This window comes from Castor canadensis, chromosome 12, assembly GCF_047511655.1.
Source record: "Castor canadensis chromosome 12, mCasCan1.hap1v2, whole genome shotgun sequence".
Classification (NCBI taxonomy): Eukaryota; Metazoa; Chordata; class Mammalia; order Rodentia; family Castoridae; genus Castor; species Castor canadensis.
Genome location: NC_133397.1, coordinates 112,806,672 through 112,831,784, shown reverse-complemented (window position 1 = coordinate 112,831,784; position 25,113 = coordinate 112,806,672). Strand labels below are relative to the sequence as shown.

General features: G+C 35.0%; 1 protein-coding gene across 3 annotated transcripts in view; it reads left to right on the top strand.

Moving 5' to 3' along the window:
- The window catches only part of Cept1 (choline/ethanolamine phosphotransferase 1), a 39,568-nt gene that overhangs the window by 9,997 nt on the left and 4,458 nt on the right, over positions 1–25,113 (top strand). For 2 of the 3 annotated variants that reach the window (XM_020184375.2, XM_074050777.1), the window contains exons 3-5: positions 2,223–2,370; positions 4,270–4,411; positions 18,711–18,795. In XM_020184375.2, coding sequence (XP_020039964.1) covers positions 2,223–2,370; positions 4,270–4,411; positions 18,711–18,795 — 375 coding nt within the window. Of the gene's footprint in view, positions 1–2,222; positions 2,371–4,269; positions 4,412–11,290; positions 11,376–18,710; positions 18,796–25,113 lie in introns of all 3 variants that reach the window. The other variant, XM_020184376.2, reaches the window with a different exon arrangement.

Sequence of the window (25,113 nt, the reverse complement as noted above, 5' to 3'; positions counted from 1 at the left end):
GGAAGAGGAAAATGACATAGAAGAATTCAAACAAAAAGTAGTATCTTCCTCTTTTTGCCTGTCTTCCTACCCTTACCCCCAGTCCCTCTCCTCAAACATAATAATGTTTAACATTTTTTAATATATCCTGGTCAGGAGGGGCACAAAACTCTCCTACCTGCATATGTGCACATTTGTATGTATGTGAATCCTAAAATTGTGTTCCAAAAGTTCAGTGAAACCATCTGTTTCTGATTTTTCATCTGAGGTGACTCACATAAGAACATCTCTGCAAGATTTCACAAACTGATTTTCTTCCACACCTACCTATCTGGGTTAGTGATATCCTGATCCATGTGTTCCTTGGTTCAGTGTCTGTCAGGCTCTTAAGTGAGACCATATATCTTGAATTAGAGGTCTTTCTTTTTAACATACCTATAAGAGTTGCAAGATAATGGGAACCAGATGAAGTATGTAAATACTGAATTAATATTCTATAGACTTACAGGAAGAAAGGAAAACACAAAGGTGAAAACTTAAGGCTTTTTTATGTGTATAATTGTATTTTTGCTTTATTTGAAGTCATGGATATTTTCATAGTAACACTTTGCCCATTAAAATCTTAAGTTTAGGGCCTAAGAAGACCCTAGCTTTTTCCTTCTCTAAACAGAGCTATCCAATAGAACTTTCTGTGATGATGAGAGCGTTCTGTATCTGTATGGTCCAGTGTGATAGCCATAACCACATGTGACTGTTGAACATTTGAAAGGTGCCTAATATAGCTAAATAACTGAATTTTTAATTTTATTTCATTTTAAATAATTTAAAATAATTACACATGGCTAATGGCTACTGCATAGGGCAGTACAACCCTAGAGAGTTACTAGATTCCTTTAGGAACAAGAAGTAGTCCAGAAAAGGGGATCTTAGTCATGTAGGATTCATTAACCTTTTCAGTGTGTGATTGAATATAAAACATGATTACATAACCACCATGATTGCTTTCAAGGTTTGTAACTCTGGCTTTAAGGGTCATTTTGATAGCATCAATATCCTAAAATATAGAACACCAAGAAAAAGTTTAAGAGAAACTGCCGTTTAATAACTAAGTTCTAAACAGATCTTTAGCAGAAAAAACTCCCTTTCCAATACAGAAAATGCTGAATGTTATTGGCAGCTCTGTGTATTAGTACACTGTAACTTGACAACCAATGTCTGAGAAAATACCTTGTGGTTATAAGTTTTTTTCATGGTCTAGGCAGGGAAAATTGTGAAAAGTGATAAAAAAACAATCTTCTACATTCTTACCGATGATAAACCAAATAGAAGCTCTCTTTTTAAATGCTTAACATTTAAATTCGATACCAGCAGTTCATTTTTTATCTGAGAAAAGACAAACTATTCCTTAAAATGAAACAATGCTTATTTGAAAAATAGTGTTAGAAGTCTCTGTGTACTAAATCATCATTTCCCTAGTGTTGTTCCATGAGCCCTTGAAGTTACCTGTGCAAATAAATGTGGAAAATGGTATATTGTTTCTGTTTCTTGAAAATTCACAGTATGCACGAGCAATGTTAAGGGCTGGAAGAAGTCTTGTGTAACCCAGAACTTCCCACATGAAGTTAGCATGACATTTTCTTTTCATATAATACCTATAAACATCTTAAAAGATACAATTTGGGGAGAACTATACTAGGTTATTTGTTAGTTGGCTCTTAGGATCTAAATATTGGGAAGAATCTTATAGAAGGTAATCTGTTCTCTCACGGGATTTTCATAAAATTTCTGTACAGTTTGCCCTTGGTACTGTAGAGAATTGGTTCCGGGACCTCCCTCCAGTATCTCGGTATGCTTAAGTCCCTTATGTAAAATGGTGCCGTGTTTAATATCCTTCCATATACAGAATGCTGTGTGAATGGTTGTCGTACTGCATTTAAGGAAATGACGAGAAAAAAGTCTGTATTTGTTTGGTACAGATGTGGTTTTTTTATACTAAATAGTTTAGAACTTCATTGGAAGTTCTAATGTGGAACCCAAGTATCTGCTTGAGCTCACTAAAAGCAGGGGATTTAATTTCTAACAATTCTAATTAAGTCATTAAGGTCTTCATTATGTAACACTTCAGTCTCTTCCAGGAGTACTTCTCTAGAGAATGAAGATAAAATACCTGAAGGTGAAAAAATGTGTTAGCTAAACACAGTAACTGATATATCTGAATAGTCTTGCCTTTTTTTGTTTCACAGGCACCTCTGTGGGCATATATTGCTTGTGCATGTGGCCTTTTCATTTACCAGTCTTTGGATGCTATAGATGGGAAACAGGCAAGAAGAACCAATAGTAGTTCTCCTTTGGGAGAACTTTTTGATCATGGTTGTGATTCACTATCAACAGGTATTGTTGGTTTTTTTTTTAAGGTTAATGGCTATTAACTAATAAAAACAATAAGGTAAAGGGCATTAGGATAAATAAGAGGTTTATTTAGTTATTAAATTTTAATTTTTTCAGGATTATGAATTTATTTTCAGTATTGGAAAATTTAGAGATTACGTTCATTTATATTTATTTTTAACCCTAAGTATTTTTTTTTGGTGTCTTTTCATTTTAAAATCTTAGTGCATAATTGTCATCAAAATCTCATGAATTATAGATAGGAGTGCAGTAGTGGGAGACTAGTTTGGTAATCTGTGGTCTTTATATTTAAATGAATCTTAATGTAGACTGAAAAATATGTTGTAGACTTGGGTTATAAGTATGCAATAGGGATTTAGATAAAAAAGACTAGGATTATTGAGTCTGGAGTTAATATCCAGAATAAGAGCCGTAGTTAATAGTAATGTACTGTACATTGAAAGTTTGCTAAGAATAGATTTTAGGTGTTATTACCATGATAGAGACAGGTAACTGTGGAAGGTGCTGAGTAAGTTAATGTGCTTAACTGTAGTAATCATTCATTCACTCTATATATGTATATCAAAACTGAGTTGTGTACCTTAAATATTTATAATTCTTTTTTAAAGAACGATTAGAAAAAAACCCACTAAACTGCTAGCAATAGCTGCATTACTACAGTTGGATATACTGTGTGATACATTTATTTGCACAATGTTGCTAATTTTTCAAATAATATTTTAGTATATTTTTAGAGGGGAAAAAGAGAATTAGAAACTAAATGAATTTGTAGAGCTAGGAGCATGGCTCAGGTGGTAGAGTGTGTGCCTAGCAAGCATGAGGCCCTGAGTTCTAACCCCAGTACTGCCAACAACTACAGAAAAAAGCGAAAAGAAAGAAAGAAATTAAATGAATTTCTAACCAGTCCTCCTGACAGTAATGTTCCCCCTTAATTTAATCTAGCCCCTCAGTTTTATTATTTGGTATGGCATTTAAATAAATGTGTGTGCGTGCGTGTGTGTGTGTGTGTATTGAAAGAAAGAAAGAGCCTTGATGGTTTTACCTCCTGCATCCAGATTTGCAGATACAGATGCATGATAAAATCATGGCTTCTGATGTCCTGACAGCAGCTTATTTGTTAGCAGGACAATTAAGCTCTTACAGCTTTTAAAAGTCAAGAAATACTCAAAACTTCCACTGAATAAAAGTTAGTTTTTGAGAGGCTGTCATAATTTAACTGGGTGACTAGAATGCTGAGTATCTTATTTTTTTATTGCAAGTGACAGTCATTTTGCATTATAGTTCAAGTTCCAGACTTTTATAGGCAGTCTTTTTCTACAGAGAAATGGTATCTGCTAGGTAAGAAAAAGTTACAATCTGAAGGAAATAGGTTCCTTTGAGGATTATTTAGACTCTTTGGTTTTTATTTTTGTTTTGCTTTCTTTTTGGCTCTCTACCCTGTAACTTTTTGGTTTGAGACAGAGTCAACCCACGTTGGCCCGGAACTTGCTCTGTAGCTCAGACTGACCTCAAACTCATAATCTTCCTGCTTCTGGAGTATGGAATCGCCGAGCTGCACTGGCACACTTGGCCCACCTGTAACTTCTTATTGCTTATTAGAACCACTATCACTAAGTTAGGGAAATACTCCAAAAATGCCTAAGTATTTCACTTGTTCTCAAGAACTTTGGTTCTACTAAGTGAGTTAATGTAAAAAGAGATAAGAGTTGTGGAATAAGTGGTACTATAAACGATTATTTCCCACTTTCCTGTTATACATAACTGAGAGTAGATTGTACATTCACAATATACTATCTTTTTATCTCATCTAAAATCATCTCTAGCTCAGTTAATGTTTGTTATTCACACTGTTTAGCTTTCATTGTGATTTTTCTTCTGCAGTTTTTGTGGTTCTTGGAACGTGTATTGCAGTGCAACTTGGGACAAATCCCGATTGGATGTTCTTTTGTTGTTTTGCTGGGACATTCATGTTCTATTGTGCACATTGGCAAACATACGTTTCTGGAACATTGCGATTTGGAATGTAAGTAACACTTAAATAGTGATTTTGGTTTTGCTTTCAACTATGGAGAATGTTGTTTATAGGTATTTTGAGTATCAAAAATCAAACAAGTAACTAAGTTGGTTTAATAATTTTTTTAAAAAATTTATTACTTAAAACTATTTGCTAATGGTCTGTCATATGTCCCTCTGTTAGGGTTTTTTTTTTTTTTAAAGAAACTATCAGAGCCTCCCAACCACCACTTTTAAAGCAATATGAAAAGCAATAGCTCCTTGTCACTCATTTCCATTTGTCTTACCAGAAAAATCACTTTTTTCCCCTACCATTCTTTATCTTAGCATCATGTTTTATTCTGACATATAAAAATGCATTTTCAGGAAACATAACATAGTTTCTGAAAGCAAAAGACAAACTCTCATCTCTTAAATATAGCTTCTTTAGGTTTTATTTTTTCACATTGTTTTATGAATCTATAGCTCTTAATAATTTAGTTGACATGAGCACACCATATAATTTATTACTGCCAACAAAATGCCCAAGAATTTAAAAATGAAATAGTTTTTTTTAATTTGCATACATTGCACAAAGAGGTTTCACTGTGATATTTCCATATAAACATACAGTGTACTTTAATCATATTCAGCCCCTTAATTAGTTTCTTATCTTCCTTTTACCACTTTTTAAAAACAATTTTTAATATACTTCATTATTTTCATACATGCATATAAAGTGCTTTGATCATACTTACCTCCTTTCTCCCTCCTCACTCCTGCTGGTTCTCACCCCCAAATGGTCCCCCAAAGTATCTTATAAACTCCTAAATAAAGGCTTCTTATCTGTTGATCAGTACTTTTCCTTAAAGATAAATAAGTAAACTCATCTTGGAATGCCATTAAGCATGATAGTCACTAACTAGTTTAGATCCCTGGTAAACTTAATACATAGAAATTCAGTCATCAGTCATCATTCATCATTCAAACAATTTTTGCTGAATTTATTTGACTGAATAACTTACTTTACTTTGGGTGTTTACTTTTTAAATTTCTTGGAATAAGTTCAAAATAAAGGATTTAGACAATATGTTTAAAGCCCATCTAACAGTGATGTCACTATTGTTAGAGACATGACCGTCTGTGTGAAAATTACATACCTGTGTATTCATCAGCAGGTTTAAAATGAATGCTCAAAAGACATCAAAACATTCTCATATAAAAGAAAACTGTAATTGAATTTGTATACATTTGTTTTGTTCTCAGGATTGTTTTCATAGTCTGTTTAAATAGTATTTTCATAGTCTTTCTAAGATTATTTGGTTTTTCTTAATTCCATTTTAATTTTTAGTGATGCTACTGTTTTCAGAAATGGCAGAGTTAAATGAAAGCAAAAAAAAAAAACAAGAAAGAAAAAAAATGACAGATATATCTGGATTTCATATAGTTTATATTTCATTGCTTGTTATCTCACAGATAACTCTGTTTCTTGTTTTGATTTGGTTTAGTTTGGTTTCTTGGGTCCTGGGGATTGAATCTCAGTTAATTTTCAAGCCTTTCTTTAGAAAGCCTATTTACCATTCAGTCCTAATGTATTCTCTTTCTCTTTCAAATAATGCAGCACCATCCATATGGTATGGGAACTGAAGGAAGGAAAGAGAATTAACCATGGAAGTAAGGGAAAAGTAAATAGACAGTAGTTTTAGGAGTGATTTGATATCATAGTCTTCTATCTTCTGGTCTTAGAATTTCCCTCGTGGTGTTTTCCCATGATGAAGTATGTATTTGGAGAACTGCAAGCAGACCCCTATGGTTGGATCATAAGATGCCTATAGGGGAGTAGCAGGAGATAAGGCTGGTGAAGATCCAGAAAATCAAGGGCCTTCTATGCTCTGCCAAGATTCTCCTGAATCTACAGAGAACTTTTGCAAGACCCAAAGCCGGGAAATGACAAAAGTACCTATTAGAAAAAAAAATCAATCTTGCAACGTGGCAGAGGGTAAACTGGAGTAGGCTGTGACAGAAGCAAGGAGACCAGTTAGAAAGGCTCAGCATAATTAAGGTGAGGAGTGATGAAGCCTGAACTAACACTGTGGCAGTGCCCATGCAGAAAAAGGAATAGGTCAGAGAGACTTGATAGAAACTGAAGGACATAGTCTCTGGGAGTAGAGAATGAATGAGAGGGCAGAGACTGGTTGACTCCCATAGTTCCCTTCCTTGGGTAGTTGGATGGAAGGTGGGGAAAGGTACTACAGGAAAGGAACCTACCTAAAGGAAAGTTCTCCTAGAAAAAGTGTGGGAGGGATGTTAGACATCCAAATTGAATGAGAATGGCAGAAAACTTAAGCTTAGAGAGAAGCTCATGAAAATTACTGAACAGTCAGAGTAGGAGGAGCCCATACTGCGATGAAAAGCCTGAAGAGGGATCAATTTCAAAAACAAGTACTAAATGTTGCCAAGACTCAAGATGAGGACAGAAAAGTGTACATTGAATTTGGCAATATGAGCCATCTGTAGTACCTATGAAATGTCAAGGTAGAAGCCATGTTGTAGTGAGTAGAATAAATAAACTACTTTTTTGTTGTTACTGTTTGTTTGTTGTTTTTGAGACAGGGTCTGGCTGTGTAGTCCAGGCTGACCTGCAAATAACTATATAGGCCACGCTGTCTTCTAACTCACAGTCCTACCTCTACCTCCCAAGTGTTTTTGCCACTGCACCTGGCTCTAAGTTACTTACATAATGCTGCTTATAAAATCCATTGTTAACAGAGAGAATATAGGCTGAAGGAGGGTTTTGTATTTGTAATTAAAACTTTTTGAGCATACAAAAGACATCTACTAGAAATGAAATTGAAGATCCTGAAAAAGGGGAGTCATAAAGAGAGGCAGAGAGACAGATTTATGGAGCAAGATAACTGAAGATACAAGACCACAGGAGTTTTAGATTAGCAGATAGAGGCTAGATAAGAGGAAACTGCCAGTGAGACTAACATGCTCCCTTATAATACCATTTAAAAAATCCAAAATTCCAGAAATATTGAAGCCAGTTTAAACTTAACATCTAAGGGATTGGTTTTGATTTGAGAAATTGTATCCAGTTTTTAGAAATCTGACAGTTGCATTAAAGCAACACTGAATTACTTTTTAAAAATTAAAATCAGGCTACAAAAGTCATAGAAATACACTGTAAGTACTTTACATTTAATTAAATATCAAAATACCAATAAAATGGAGGTATGGCATACATAAATATATTCCTAAAGAAATCTTTAAAATGCAGTTACACTTGAGTAAAGAAATTTTTAAACATCACTAACTTCTTCTTAGAGGAAAGTGAAAACAGCCTTAAACATTTAAAAGCATTTTTACGAGGGAAAAGAATGTGATCAAAATATACCATATGAAGGTATGGAAATATCACAATAAAAACCACATGTTGTACAATTAACATGAGCTAATAAATGTGGGGGGAAGCTTTTTTCTAGTTTTTTTTTTCTTTTTTATGAGGAAAAAAAATTACGTGAATTGTTTTAGCTTGATATTTACACACATAAATGAAAAGAAAATCCAGATGAGAATTTGTGTTCTAATGTCAGGTGGTTATACTTTTAATGATCTTACAAAATAGAATGCTTGCCAAATAAATTTTTGGAGCCTGGTACAGTGACGCATGCCTATACCCCCAGTGCTCATGAGGCTGAGGCAGTTCCAGGTCAACCTGAGCTATGTAGTGAGACCCTGGCTCAAAAAAATAAAAAACTACAAGAGAGACAAAGAAAAAAAATTGTTCTCCTTAGTGGCTTTAAAGTTAGTGTTTTGAACTCCTCTTTTAAATTTGCTTACAGTACAGTACCTTGAACAAAAATAAGCATGAGACTTTAACTTACTCATAACTAAATAATTTTCATTGAGTGTTTAGCATTATGAGAAAGCAAATATGTTTTGGATGTGTCTTTCCTAAAATTCTGAGCTGTATCTTCTAGCACTATGCTAAAAGCTACCTTCTCACAGAGAATTGTAGTGCCTATCACATTGAGACAGACCCACATCCTCACAGCGCTCCTGGATTGAGCAAGTAGAGACCTGACAGAGCTTTTAGTGCTGTTCACTGGGACTCTTCCATACCTAGCTTAGCCCTTTAGGATTTTCACTAGCCTAGATATGAAGATTGGAGAGGGAAATGAAGTTACAGAACTTCATGCAAGGATTGGGTTGATGGAAAAGGTAAGTATTGTGAGTCACAGCTCACTTGTAAATATTTATGAAACATATTTTACAATGATTATAGACTGAACCACATGGAAGAGTTCACATTTCTACTCTTAAGTTTTAAACGCTCTCTATATAAGTATTTTAAAATTCATAACAGCTGTATGTATAGAATCATTTTTATAAAATCAGTGCTTAGAAATTCTAAGCAGTCTTTAATGAAACTATACTTAAGCAAAGCAGGGACCTTAAACAAATCTTCCACACTATTAAGGCAGAATGTTGTTTAAGATACTATTTTAGGCTGGGCATGGTGATACACACCTGTAATCCTAGCACTTCAGAGGCTGAGGCAAGAGGATCCTGAGTTTGAGGCCAACCAGTGCTACATAGCAAGACCCTGTCTCAAAATATTCAAAAAAGAAAATATAAAGTTATTTAGGGGAAACTCTTAAATATTTTTCAAGAGAAATTGAGCTCAGACCAGTATATCTTGACTCAAATGTCATCGCCAAGTTATCTATGTCACCTTGAACAAGCTATGTAACTTTCAATGAGCCTCATTTCCTAATTTGTAAAAATAGAAGTTTTGTAATAGATGATCTCTAAGATTCTTGCTACCTATAAGGTCTAAGTCTATTTATTTTGCACATATTATTTCTCTTGTGCTTGTTTATAATAGGCAAAGTAGTGATCTTCACAATACGTTTATTACAGTTCTTGCTTCTAAGGTTTCATATTTACATTAACTAAAAATCAGACCACAACAACTGGGTGCTGGTGGCTCACACCTGTAATCCTAGCCAGTTGGGAGGCTGAGATTGGGAGGATGGCAGTTCAAGGCCAACCCAGGCAGATAGTTCACAAGACCCCATCTCCAAAGTAACCAGAGCAAAATGGACTGGAGGTGTGGCTTAAGTGGTAGAGCACCTGATTTGTAAACTCAAAGCCCTGAGTTTGAACCCCAGTCCCACAACAAAAAAAAATAGGCCACCAAACATTTATTTTTATTTAAGCAAATTTCCATTTTTTCTATAGTTAAGAAAGTAAATAGGCCATGGAGTCCACTGATAGTCGACAAACCTAGTTCATCTTCTTAATCAACTAGTTTCCAAAGAATAATATTTGAAGACTTCCTTGTAATAAGAGACTGGTGTGTATTAGTATATAATCCACTTTCTGTTTAAGAATTAGGAAGTGTTCTGTCAAATACCTATGTAGAATCTGCATCTCTGTGTTTTAAGACATCACATGAATTATTAAATACTAGAAAATTTCCTTTTGGTTTCTAGTTTCCCTGTGTTCTCTCATTCTCCCCTCTTTCTCTCCCCCTACCCCCATGCAGTGATTCATTCATTGCAGCTCTGTCCACCTAACTTTATAAATTGTTACAGATAATATTCTAAATCACCATTTGTGTTCATGTAAAACATGTATTGCAGTTTGGGTTTCCTTGTCAAGTAAAATTGTGAACATTTTCCTCAGTTCTTAATTATGACTGATGTATTTTTTTTTTAATTGTATACTGCTACTCTTTATCTGTCACTATTTGTGTTCCAAAACTTCTTGAGTGGTTGAAGTGAATGTTTTACTTCATTTTTAACCAATCCAATCTAATCTAATAAACTAATCCAATGTAGTAGAAAGTTATAATGCTGATGTGAAATTAGGGAGAGAAGGAGGAGAAAGGAAAAGATTCTGGAATAGAGATAATCAGACACAGATAAGGAGATAACCAATCTGATTTTGTTCTACCTGTATCCAAAGAGAAGTCACTCTTAATTAGATTCTTTCCTATTTAGCCTTTCCACATGCATTTACTCATTTTTGAGATAGCAGGAGTGTGATGAGGTTTGACACAGTGAAGGAGTACAGGATTACTAAGGGCTTCCGAAATGAAAAATAAATTATCTTCTGATTTTTAGAGGGGAAAGATGGATTTAAAATTCTGGGAAAGGGACTAGGATATAGACCTGTGGTAGAATGCTGCTTTAGTATGTGTAAGGCCCTGGGTTAACTGGTAGAGTGGCTTAAGTGGTAGAGCATCTGCCTAGCAAGTATGAATCCCTGAGTCCAAACCCCAGTTATACTAACAACAACCAAAACAGAGGCCCTGGGTCTGATGCCCAAAATAGGCAAGGGGGAAAATCTGTGAAAAGACAATGCTTATCAGCTTTCACAGAATGACATTTAAGTCCCTCCTATCCCTTGTTAAGTACTGAATTAGAATTCCAACAAAATGCATTTGTGGATTTATTAGGTATCTCTGTGAACACTGAGAAATAAAAATGAAACTTGGAAACTAGTTGGGGACTAGACATAACTCCCATCCACAGGGAAGTCTGGATAGGTTCCAACACTGAGGGACTGGTGTCACAGACCTGTGGCAAGGAGTGTTGGCCACTCTTAGGTGACTGAGAGTTGATTTTTAGTACTGCTGTTTCCAACTGCCCACTTGTGCAAGTTTTTTGGTGTGTTATGGTTTTAATTTGTTAAACTTTTCTACTAATTTGACTTGAATAAGAAATATTTGTTTATGCATAAGGATAGTTCAGTAGTACATAAATTGTGTCATTTAATTTAGGTGTCTTCATAAAGAGAATGCTATCTTTAAATCTGTTTTTGCTACCTGTTTTAGCAGGACTCTATAGCAAAAGCTCTGAGTAAAGTTATTTTGAAATGTCTGTTTCCTTACACATAGATTCGATGTTACAGAGTCCCAGATCATAATTATATTATGCCAGCTTCTCACAGGAACCCTGGGGCCTTGGTTCTGGAACTTTACGGTAACTGCTAGAATATTCATGCTGTCTAATGAACAATGGTGTGAACTCAATAAAGACAGCACCTTTGTCATGCACAGAGTAATTTAAAAAATGAAAAATCAAAACTTTCTGCTATTTTATAGATAAGCAGGTTATTAGAAAATAATTTTAGTATGTTATACGGCAATAAAAATCCACCCTATTAAAATTTCTTGAAAAGTGGTATTTCTGATAATTTGATGTTAATGCCAGTTCTTTCTTTCATTTACCTAATATTATTTGTACTCCATCTAGTATTTTTTAAACAAATACCTTTCCACCATTTGATTTTTTTTTTAATTTTTCTATTTTGAAAACAGTAAAGCAAGCAGAGTTGGATTTTTTTTTAAGTAAGTTGAAGATACTCTTTATATTAATATGGAAAAGATCCTTTTCTTAACTCCTTTGTATATCCTTTAAGCACTCTAATTCTGGGTGGATTAACAGTGTTCTTGGTGCTGTGAGGAATTCTATGCTAGAATTTTATGCTGTTATTCTGTGTGTTTCATTTAATGTCTTCTTCCCTTTGCTGTGCTTTTAAAACTGAATGTCCTAGCCTTATGTGTTCTATAGTCATCCCTTGAATATCTTCCTTTTTCAGCTTTTTTTTTTTTGAGGGGGGTGTGTAAATGTATATTTTGCTAATGAAGTGCTAAGAATCATATCCTTCTCCTGTCATACTAGAATTAGAAATTTGACCTTAGCACTTTTCTTAGAAATTCAAAAATACTTGTTTTCCCAGTAAGGTATTCCAGAATCTTTCAAACTATTATATGAACGTTTATTTAGAAGGAAAAATAAAGCTTAGATTCATTCTACTTTGCAGATCAGGGACTGTTGGGAAAACCTTACAGATTCTTCTAACAATACAAGGCTGTATTTTGCTACATTGTCAGTTCCTCTACCTCCCTAAAAAATTTTTTAACATTTTAATATTGCTTTAGTGATATAATTGACATAGATAATCCCTTGTTGCTTTCTGAAAGGTATATTGCAGCATTGTGAATCTAGTTACTCGGTGACAGTAGTGGTGACTTTGGAGACATGCTTATACTGAAGCGTATTCTCTATCTTTTTTCGAAATAACCTTGGAATGTGGAGAATACTGAAAAGTACTAAGAACTTGTTTAGGAGTAAAAGGCATTTTCAATTGAATTTATAATGTATTTCATAATTGTGGGATTCACTTTACCTCTCTTCATCCTCTGCCTCTGGTACTTTCTCCAAATGTCTGTAGCGTTATGCTCACTTTAATTACAATTTTTGATAGCCCGTTTTATTCTTTATTGTTGATTATGCTGACCACACATCTTCACCAGTTCTCTTAATGAAATTAGCAGCCGGAATGTTGACTGTGTTATTTACCTTTTTGGTTTGTAATAATGAAGTACCCTATATTTTGCCTGGGGATATAGCTCCATGGTAGAGCACTTGCCTAGCATGCACCAGACCCTGGCACTGCAAAAAAAAAAAAAAAAAAAAAAAAAAAATTGTACTTTGTATTAACAGAGTCCCTTCCATTAAAATGTTTCTGGAAACTAAGCATTTTAACATCATAAAAATGTTTTTAAAATATGTTCAATATACTGTCTTCACTTTTGCCAGATGCTAACTTGCAGAAATTATCTTTTGCTTCTGATATTTGTTGCTTTCACCTATCTGATCATTGGTTCAGTGATAATGATGTTGATTATTGGAATTAGGTAATCATATACATATTTCTTTTTTATGAAGTTCTAGAAAAAAGCATTAGAAAGATTGAATCTCAATAATTTGTTTCTATTGAATTTAATTTATTAGAATTTAACCTCTTTCTATCAACTATTACCTGTTGTGTTCTAGCATTTTTGGTAAAATTGCGTTAGAATCCAGAACCATCATCCTGAAATGTATAGCTGTCTTCGCAATAGAAAGTAAGAACTTAAGACAAATGCCCACATCTAAGAATTAACAGTTTTAGCAGTGCACTGGAACAGCGTTCCCAGTATCTGTCACGGTTCTGCCTCTTGTTCTCTCTGTAACTTTGGAGGAGCCACTTAACCTTTCTGATTAAGTTTCCTCAAGTATAAAATGGTGATAGTGGACTGGAGGTGTGGCTCAAGCTGTAGAGTTCCTGCTTTATGAGCTCAAAACCCTGAGTTCAAACCCCAGTCCCACCAAAAAAAAAAAAAAAAAAAAAAGAAATTGGTGATGGTATTACCTACCTCCTAGGGTAGTTGTAAAGATGAAGAGGGTTAAAAATGTAATGTGCTAATGACTACTGTGATTGTCATGTGGTGAATCTTCATTATCATTCATTAAAAATTCATTACATGAATTTTAAGACCTGTGTTAGTAACGCCTAGTAGTTTGAAAATTTCTTCTGAAACTGATTTGATAGAAAGGAAGAATAAGTCACTGGTTCCTTTAACTCCAGGATCATTACTAAGTGAAAAGGACTCTCATTCAGTTCATCTGTTTCCAAAAGTGTAAGGATAGGCTTTTCCTTAAATTTGAGGCCTATATTCTAGTTCCTCTTCATTAGAGGACATTTTCTGCTCTAGTTTTTTACTGTATTTTTTTTCTCTACTTAAAGTTATTCAATAGACTTTATCTTTTTAATCTTCTCAGAAAACCTGAGGATCCTTGTAGTCATTCATGTGATAGATAACACCATTTTTCAAAATTCAGTTTATTTCAAAAACAGACACTTAAAAAAGAAAAAGAAAAAAAAAAACAAAAACCCAGACACTTAGATTTGTCTGTTTTCCCTGTACATAACATTTGCATGAGAGATATTCAAAGTTATCTTCACCTGTACCATTAATGTTATTCAGAATTAACCAAAATTTGTCATACTCTGTTTGCCCCTTATCAAGAATAGAAATTAAATTATTGGGGTTGGTGGAGTGGCGCCAGCCTATCAAGTGTGAGCCCCGAGTTCAAACCTCAGTACTGCAAGAAAAAAAAAGAAAGCAAATATTAGAATATAATATGTTGAGATTCTAGGCTAATATTCACTTCAGTCCTTTACCACCACCCCACCCACAGAATTTCTGGTTGAAATATTATAATGATTGCCATGCTGTGGTTATGCATAAGTTCCATAGAAATTCAGATCTATTTATTAAAAAACAAATCTATAGTTAATAGCAATCTAATTAGTCCTTGAATATAATTCCTGATATCTTCAAATTGATGACTTTTAAGTGAAATGTTTCTTTTTAAGTAAGCTCACAAGTAAAATGATACAAACCATGGTTTCTTTGACATTATGAATTTATTCCTACTACATATTCTATCTTAACCAAACTAATAGCCACCCAAATTACAACACAATTATATTTACTATTTATGGTTTAACAGAAATGCTTATGCTTACAAATTAAATGCAAGTGTATCTTTAGAACAAATGTCACATGTAGAAGAATAATAGCTTATCTTCTCACTTTAGAGGGGAAAGACACTAAAATTCTCAGAAAATATTAACATGCTTATCAATTCTCGCAGAGTGTCATTTAAACCTCTTCATATGCCTCATTAAATATAGAATTATAAGTCAAATCAAATGCACTTGTTCATTTGTTAAATATCTCTCTAAATGCTGAGAAATAAAAATGAAACTTGCAAAATAGTCAGGGCTAGGGGATGTAGCTCAGTGGTAGGGAGTACTTATCTCACATGTGTGAGGCCCTGGGTTCATCCACAGCACTTTGCAGGGATGTTAGCTAACTTTGATAGTTTGGAAATGTTACACCACCCTTATGACTTTCAAGGACTATATTGTACTTCTGATTAGGATTTCTCTAGTCAGTGAATTTTCTAAGCTTCCTGTCTGTGGAAATGAAGGCCGCTGAGATCCTCACTTCAACTAAAGTGATTCCATATTTCCTTTTTTTGAAGCTAAAATTACTCATATTCATTTAAGGCTATTGTGTTCTCTTACATTTTTCCACAATGAGACAGGGTCTTGCAGTATAGTCCAGGCTGACCTTGAACTGTGCTCCTCTTCCTCACCCTTTGTATCATGTTGAGATTACAGGTGTGCACCTCTAGACCCACCTTGTTCCCTGCATCTTAATCAGTAGACCCTTAGACTGGTGCTGTCAGGAATGATTGATCCAAAGGCATTTAATATGGATGTTGAAGATTATTTTGACCTTGGACTGCCACTTACAGCTTAGGCTCCAAAACTTGTTTGCTTTTTTCCCCCCATCTTTCTTTTGTGACAGGGATCAGAACAATGTTTGTTTCTGGCTTGTAGTAATTTAAATGTGTTCTGACTAGAGTTTTCATTTTGGTGTGGAGCCACTGGGATACTTGTCCTTTGATAACTTGTTTTTTAAAAAGTAAAACTAGGAGGTCTTTTTTTCTTTTGTTGGTGGTACTGGAGTTTGAACTCAAGGGCCTTGCACTTGCTAGGCAACTCTACCACTTGAGCCACACTCCCACCCCAAGGAAATTATTTTAAAGCAGTATTACTTGAGATGTTTAGATGCCCTCGTGGCTACTGAAAATTGTTTTCTCCCTTTGAAACTTTAGGCTTTAGAAATCTAATCTAATGCTACAGATAAGACATTTGTTTTTCCACATTTTTTTAAAACCAATTGGTTTTCTGGGTGCTAGTATACCATCACATGCCTGTAGGGCTTTTTTTTTTTTTTTTTTTTTTTTTTTTTTGGTGTGCTAGTGGTGGTCAGTTTCCTTTTGTTTTTAAAGAATAATCCCAACACTTGGGAATATTATCACCCATTGTTTTCCATTTTTAAAGTAGTAGAATAATGAAAAGGAAGTGATTACAGAGATGCCACACTCCTTCCCATAATATCCTTCCTTCTAAACAACTATAATTTTCTGTGTGACCAAAAATACTGAAATGAGCCTCCCCATAAGTGTTATAGTAATTTGAGCCCAGACTGAGAGAGTTTTTAATGGGAAGATGTCAGAAGGGACTGTTATGTGACTAGCTATCTTCTAAACAAAATCAACAACTCTTTTATTTATTATTAATCATTTCTGCCACCTGTCTCTCTTTACTTCTTTTATTTCCCATCTTTGGGGATAGCTTCACACTATACCCTTTTTATTCTTAGTAAAGATTAGAGCCACACTTCAGGAATACTGATAGGCAGTTCTCATGATTCAGAGCAGAAGAGCATCATCCTGGAGTTTAGAGGATTACTCTAAATCAGATAAACAAACAGGAGAAATATCTCTCCCTACCTACTGGTAAGTAAGTTTTCCCTAGCCCTCTCTCCTAATATTAAAGCACTAAATACAATGCTCTAAATACAATGACAGTATCTGAATATGTTAGAAAATTCTGTCTTCATAATTTCAAACAGGCTATTCTTTAAAACTTTCCTTAAGAATCCCGATTTGAGACTTTATAAATATCTTTCATGTTTCCTCTTCTCCTTTATGTGCATCCACAGTACGATTAATTGCATGAGGTTCCCTCCATTTTTATTTTGTAATTCTATACTTCTGGCCCTTCCCCCTTCTAAAAGGCTACTTCATATGTCCAGCAAAATGTAAGATGTCTGCCCTCCTCCACCCAAGACAGAGTCGAACATCTTTGACACCTACCTGCTTAGTCTCCTGAGTCTGCTACTGAGTGTAATTCCCCTTATTGGCAACATCACTCACAGGTCAGCTCTACAGATTCTTTTTAGCCTAATTCAGACCATTTTTTTTTCCAAGAAATGTGTATATCAAGATAACTACATCACTATTTGCAGCTAAATAAACATCTATTTAAAAAACATTCTTGAGCAAATAAAGATCTTTTTTTGTTGTTGTTTTTAGTTGGAAGACACTGGTTTCAACCCAGTTATGTATCATAAGCATGAGCTACACATCTTAAGCTCACATTATCGATTGTCTGCTTTAAGTATCAATTTTAGAAATGGGGGTTCTGTTCTGACCCCCCCCTTGCTGTGGTTGATACCTATTTTTCTTATACCGGTTGTTGTTAATAGATAATTATTCACTTTGTTGAAAAACCAGTGCTATATAAATGTGAAACAGTGAAAAGTCTCCTTGTCCTCATGTCTCAGATGCCCAGTTCCCACAGTATCCTCCCCAAGTAGGTAGCTGCTTTTCTTAGCTTGTAATGTATCCTTCTAGAACTGTGTTATGCCATTATTAATAAAAAATTAAAGATCAATGTTATGTTTCTTCTTTTTTTAACACATACACATTCTGCAATTACATACACTTAGATAGATAGATAGATAATGTATAGCTACAAATATATTGCTTTTCCATATCATTATTTAGGAAGCTGTACTTCCCCACTCTTTAAAGCTGCAGAATATTCCATTATATAGATATACCATAATTTATATGATGACTCCCTCATTGCAAGATTTTAAACTTTTTACTATTACAAGTAATTATACTGAAAGCCTTGGATAAACAAATTCCATGTAGGATAAATTTTAAACATTGAAAATCATTCGTATCCAGTAATCTGCTAAGGAGAATGTCAAGATTACATGAAGTGGTAGTTTACAGAAGGGATATGCCAGCGTATGCTTCACTCAGTCTCTTTGCCTATATATATATTTTTTTTTCTTCCGACTTTCAGGCTACTAATTCCTGCTACCTTGTCTTTTGCATCATGTTTGCCTCTTGTCTATAAAATCATTTTCAGTAATTCCAAAGCTAATCCCTTGCTGCTTTCAGTATATTCTTTCCAGAAATGTGAAGGTAGTTAAGAATAAGAATTTGATGAAATATCTTGTTACATAAATAATAAATATGGCAGGTATTAAATGACATATCTAAAGGGCAGTAAATTTTACAAGGTCTTAATGATTTGTTTTACTTTAGTTAAAGTTCACCATTTCATTTGATACTACAAAGTACTTACTTCAGGATTTCATATTACATAACAATGCAATGTAATTCTCTGCTTGATATTCAAAATTTTCCACACACCTTTTTTGCTGTTATTTTGGGGTGTTTTTTTTTTTTTTTTTTTTTTTTTGGTTTGGGGGGAGAGTTGGGGTTTTTTGTTTGTTTGCTTTTGCTTTTTAGTTCTTTTTGGTGGGAAAGGTTAAGCTGTAGTTACAGCCTAGTTTCAATAAATCAGAAATTTCCTTTGAAAAGGAGGGGTTTTTATTGCTCTGAAATTTATCAAATTAAATTTGAAAGGCTCTGGGTTTTATGATTTTGTTCATATAAACTTTTGATACCTCCTTTTCCCCTTTGCTCAATATTTGAGATGTTTTTTCTATTGTGCATGATAGAGGAATGCTGCTTTGCTTGCAAGTAATTAACTTGAAATTGTTTTGAGTAATTCTGCTTTTTTGGCTTTTTGTACCTAATCAGAATTGATGTGACTGAAGTGCAAATCTTCATAATAATCATGCATTTGCTGGCAGTGATTGGAGGACCACCTTTTTGGCAATCTATGGTAACTTTGTTCACATTGTGTATCCCATGTAATGCATGTTGTCTTTTGCTTGTGTTTTCTAATATAGGATAATCCAGTTTAAGGGTAATATGTAAATTTTTTTTTTCCTGAAAACAGAAAGTCACAGCAAACAGGACACAAAGTTCTCTTTAGAGCATGGTGAATTTTACTGTTTGGAATTATATATAGGTTAGGTCCATTCCAGGGCTCTGTTCTTGAAGGCCATTGAGAATCTGAGTCATTATCATCATCCTGTTTTTACAAATGAAACAGCAGGTAATGTAACAAGTTAACCAGTAACAAGGTTGAATTAGAGTTTTTATTCTCTTCCTGAGATTTCAGTCTTCCAGTTTAGCTGTCATATGCTTAAAGCCGAGTAACAAATTTGGGGTTGTGAAATTAACTCTGGCACACACACAAAAAAAAAAGCAGCATAAATGCTTCTTGAATGAAGTCAGTGCCACAGGATTGATTACTAAGCCAGGAACGTGATTTTCGACCTGACCTGAAATATACAAACAGATTCTTTCCCACAAACTTGAGAGAGGAATGCATCATTGGGATCAAGAGCACAAGCTCTAGAACCAAGCCACCTTCATTTGATCCAGGCTCCACTGCCTACTGTTTGAACTTAACCTGTTAATGTAACTCAGTCTGGCTGAGTTTACTGCTCGTAAAGTAAAGGACCCATCTCATAAGGTTATTTTGTGGATTAAGTCAGTTAATATGTGTAAAACACTTAGAATTGTGTCTATCAAAATAATAAGCACTCAGGAAAGCTGATGCTGCTCTTAATTTTTTTTTTTTTTGAGACAGGGAGGGTCTTGTTATGTAGCCCAGACTATCCTCAAAAACACAATTCTCTTGCTTTAGCCTCCAAGTGCTGGGATTATAGGTGTGTGCCACCATGCCCAGTTTATAATTTGAATGTATTCTTTGAGATTAGGGTCTAAGTAGTTTAGACTCCCTGGTCATTAGTTAAATACTGTTCACCACCACCAGCCTTTGGAAATAGTTTCATTTATTTGCTGTGATTTTACTTAACATTTACTAAGCCTAAATGAAGATAATTCTTAAAGCTCAGATTAGTTTGAAAGTATAAGGGAAATTTACTGGGCAAGACTTTTCCCTTACATAATTTGCTTTCTGAAGCCACATGGTGAATCTCACTTCGGGGAGTGCAGTGATACTCTGCCCTAAGTGTTTGTTGCCAGTCGTTAATCCTTTACCTTTTGTTGAGAGGATGGGCTGTGAAGAGGGAAGAGATGAGGGAATAGAAACATTTCAGTAAGCCAGAAAAATTCTGAAACCATTCATGTAGGTAATATCATTCATATATCTTAGACTGTCACTTAGAGACCATACTGGCTTTTGAGACTAATGTGCAGAGAGATATGGATTTTAGCTTTGCTCTTTAATAGATTAGTTGGGTTTTTATGTGTGTGGTTTTTTGTTGTTGTTGTTATTGTTTTTGTTTTTTACAATTTAACCTTCTAGGAAGGTAAGAATGGATTCCTTTTCCATATCAGAAAGCCTAAATTCTACCCCTACATCATTAATTATTGTTTTCATAGGCTTTCTGTTTTATACCAAAATTCCCCCCCAAAAAAATCAATTTGAATGTCTTGAACTTATATAGATTGCCTATAGAGTTTCATTATAGGAATAGCAAAAAATGAGAATTCTGGGTCTGGGGGAATGGCTCAAAGTGCTAGAACACTTCCCTAACAAGTACTAGTCCCTGAATTCAATCGATCCAGTACTGCCCAAAACTAAACACAAAAAATAAAACAAAAGAAAAATGGTTTCTGGTTTGATCTTTGGAAAACAAGGCAGCACCTGATTTATATACCTAATTATCCTTAAGTATGGGAATGCATGGAACACAGAAGAAATTCTCTGTACATGTGTTATATGCATATCCCTATCTTTTAGGGGGTACCTGGCAGCAAATTGCTTCAGGTATGCAAAAGCATATCTTTCTCAGCAGGATTTGTACGTATAACCTGTACATGTGCACAGTTGATAAAATTTTCTTAAGGTCAACTACTTTTTTCCTATCTTTACATGTAATTGAGATAATATAATCACTTATTTCTATTTTATTTGGGAGTGTTTTTTCTGATTCAAGATTTTTTATTCTTGTTGGGTTTTTTTCCTTTTCTTTTTTTTTTTTTTTTTTTTTGCTTTGTATTGTTTCGTTCAAAGCAGACTCACCTTGTTAGCCCTAGCCCAGACTGACCTAGAACTTTTTTTTTGGCAGTTCTAGGGTTTGAACTCAAGTCCTAAAACTTGCTAGGCAGGTGCTCTCCACTTAACCTGTACCTCCATCTCACAATATATTTTTTCAAGTTACCTGTGAAACTCAGATTTACTGAAATGAAGTTCCCAGACCAACCAAGTTCAGAATTAGTGAGGAAATTACAGCAAGAAAACATTTCCCAACCCCCAGTTCTTATTTATGATGCTATTTAATGATGCCATCATTAAACTAAAAGGGAAGGACTTGACTTCCCTGGTAACATTTGGAGACCTAGTGAAATATTGAGTGTTCCTTTAAGCCTCTCCCAGCACAGATTCCCATAATTGACCTCAGGCCGCAGGTTCAATATCACTCATCTAAAATGCTTCCGACTGAGCCAGGTACCAGTGGCTCACACCTGTAATCCTAGCTACTTAGGAGGCTGAGATAGGGGGGATCAGCCCAGGCAAGTAGTTCTAGAGACCCCATCTCCAAAATAACCAGAGGTGTGGCTCAAACGGGAGAGCATCTGCTTTATAAGTAAAGACTCCTGAGTTCACACTCTAGCCCCACCAAATAAATAAGTTAATTGTTTAATTAAATTGAATAAATGCTCAAGACCAGAAGTGTTTCAGATTCTGGATCATTTTGCGGTATTGATGTAGACTTACCAGTGGTGCATCCCTAATCTGAAAGTCTGATATCTGAAATGTTCCAAAATTCAAAACTTTATGACTCTCAAGTTGGATTTGGAGCATTTCTGGTTTTACTTTGCTTACATCCATTACTAATATACTGGAGAGGAAGTAGGAGAGGGTTGGCAGTACAGGGTTTTGAACTCAGGACTTCTCACTTGCTGTGCAGACGCTCTACCACTTTGGGCCACATCCCTAGGCACTTTTGTGAGGCTAGGGCCTCACATTTTTGGACTTTGATTCTCCTATGTACACTTCCCGTGTAGGTGGGGTGACAGGCGTGTACCACCATACCCAGCTTTTATTGATCAAGATGGGGTCTTTGAACTTTGAACTTTTTGCTAAATCTCAATCTTCTTGATCTTTGCCTCCCACATAGCTGGGGTTACAGGTGTGAGCCATCACACCTGGCTCTGAATATACTGTTTTGAATTACATTATGTTAGTTCAGGAACAGTTACTACATATAGTGCTTCCATTTGTTTGTATGCCAGAACAGAACGGAGAGCAGATATTTAGGGCTCACATGTGAAGTTTTCTTACCTTTTGACATAGAGGCCATAAAGTAGACATTGCTTTCCAAATCTTCATGAAATTAAAAGACTTCTACTGATATTTAGAAAGCAAATTTATGGTAAAAGCAAAAACAGTGAAAATGTCTTCATAAGGTTGATTCCAGAAGATCAGCCATTTTTCAAAGGTAAGTGATTTATATCTACTGTATTTGGATTACCCATTCCTTGCTATTTTTGTTCCCCAAAGAGATAGGTTTCTACTACAGGCTGTTTTCCAGGGAGAGGGACTCATTTTTGTTTTTCTAAGGAAAATTAATTTTAGGTGTAGTGTGCTTTATACATCACAAGAAACAAAGAATGTTTTTCTGTGTGTTGAATATTTCCTTTTGAAATGTCTTGGAACTCTCTTCTATCATCTCATTCTTAAAAAAAGAAGGGTGGGAGGAGACTGGAGGCATGGCTCAAGTGGTAGAGCACCTGCCTAGCAAGCTTGAAGTCCTGAGTTCAAACCTCAGTGATGCCGAGAGAAAGAGAGAATGTTCTCCTTTTGGAAGAAACCCACATAATCCACTCATGGTTCCTTTCACTGACATTTGATTCTTTTAAGTGTAATAGTTGATTGAATATGCATTAAATCATGAGACACCTTTTAGAATTCCCTTAAAGCAGATGGATGTGTGCTATGACAGTTGCAGTTTCAGGATCATTTGATAGGACTGAAAAATTTATGTAGCAAATTGCCTGTCATTCTTGAACTAAAAGACTTCTTTTTGCTGTACTGAGGATCAAAGCCAGTTCCTCATACATGCTAGGTAGGCTGTCTACTGAGCTATACCCCAGTCCTTGAATATGACATTTAAAAAGTGATCTTACACTGAAATAATTCAGACATAGTGATTTTCCTTAAATACTTGGTGGACACTGTATAATTGTGTTGACATTTACGATTGTCAACATTAAATTGATTTACAAAGAGGCATTCCCACATTCTTTGAAGAAAGTACCTAATCTTAAAATGATGTCTTTTCCTATAAACCCTATTAATTTACATATTAATGTTCAAAGTCTGCATTAATGCAAACTATTGAACCAAAACTTGCCTATTGTAATATGCCTATTGTAATATGGTAGAGGTGCTAAGAATTTAAAATGTTTTTCAAGCTTTTTATTTTGGGGATCTTTTGGTGGTACTAGGGGTTGAACTCAGAGAGCCCTGCACTTGCTAGGCAGGCACGCTACCACTTAAACCAAACTGCCAGCCCTTATCTCTTAACATTCTTAAAAATGAATTAAATTGATAATACTTGGATGCTTACATTCATGTCACAAATCCAGAGGATTTTCCCCTGGCCGTTTGTGAAGATACCACAACCCAAAGGAGTTAATTTCAGTAGTCTTCTCAAACTCTAGGCAAGCCTAGAGTGTTCTGAAAACACCTTTATTTATAGAATAGCTCTTTGTCTATTTCTATAAAGTAAACGCACTTTAGCCACCTTTTTCTGATGACAGAAAAATTAGGAAAGAGAAAACATGCCCCACCCTCCTCGATCTTGATTCTGGGGTAAAAATGACAACACTTCTAGTGCTTTTTGTAAGTGGTTCCATTGGTGCCAGTTGTTAAGGAATCACCTGATAAGACCTAGGATTCCTCTGAATCCAGCTTTCCCTTCACTTTGCCTCACATTTTGTCATAGCATCTTTTTCAATGTTAATGTGGGAACAAGATATTTCTTCTTACTCTCCCCAAACAGGAATTCTGCATACACAGTAAGAGAAAGGGGGAAGATCTTAATCTTCATTCAACAAATCTGTATTGAGCACCTACAATAGCCAGGACCCTAGGAAAGAATACAAAAATCAATTCAAACATGTTACACTCAGGAGATTATATTTTATGTACATAGCTAACATGTATAACAGAGTGATAAGAACCCTAGAAAGCTTTTTAATGCTTTGCTCTTAGGTCTTAGCTTGCTTACTTTGTGATCCAAGCCATATACTACTTTCCTTGGCTTTTGTTTGTTTGTTTGTTTGTTTACAGTACTGGGGTTTGAACTCAGGGCCTCATGCTTGCTAGGTAGGTGCTCTACTCACTAGAGCCACTCCCCTAGGCCTTGCTTGGCTTTTTTAATGTTGTGTTTATTCTTCTTTCAAAGGATCACCATTTCCTTGATCCTAAAACATAACTATAGTTATATGCATATATAGTTATAACATAACGTATAGTTATGATGTCAGTCAGTTCAGTTGTGACACAAATGGCTCTAATACACAGTTGGCACTAATATGGGGATGCCCTTTGAGTGGAGTAAGGTCCTGCTTCACTTGGAATCTAGGCAGGTGTAGTATTGGCCCTCTTTGCCAGAGACAGAGATGTCCTTTGTCTCTATGGAGGGAAAAGTAAGAAGAGATGGCAGGAGACACTGGAAGTAGAGAAATAGCCAGAATATTGAGGTCCAGTCAGGTGTATCAGAGTTAGATTGTAATGTCTCTAGTTTTCTGAACTAGAGCAGAAAACAGTATCTTGAATTTCATAGTGTTGGTTTTTCTCCTTTCTTGGAAACAAGTTTTGAAATTGAGCTTTAGGAATTAGATATCATTGGGGAAGGAAGAGGACCATTTAGGATGCTCTGTAAAGTTCTCGACTTGACTTTAGGTTGACCTGTTTTATTTTAGAAAACTAAAGACTGCTGTAGTACATCTTGAAATTTGAACAGTTGATTTCTTTTTTTTTTGGTACAATTTTGCAAGAGGTCAGTTGTGTAAACAAAGTGAGTTCTTGAGAGTTTTGGAGAAATGGAGTATCTAAACATTAAGATTTATTTCTGCCAATCTTCTAGGTTTTTGTTTTAGTTTTTTGTTTTTC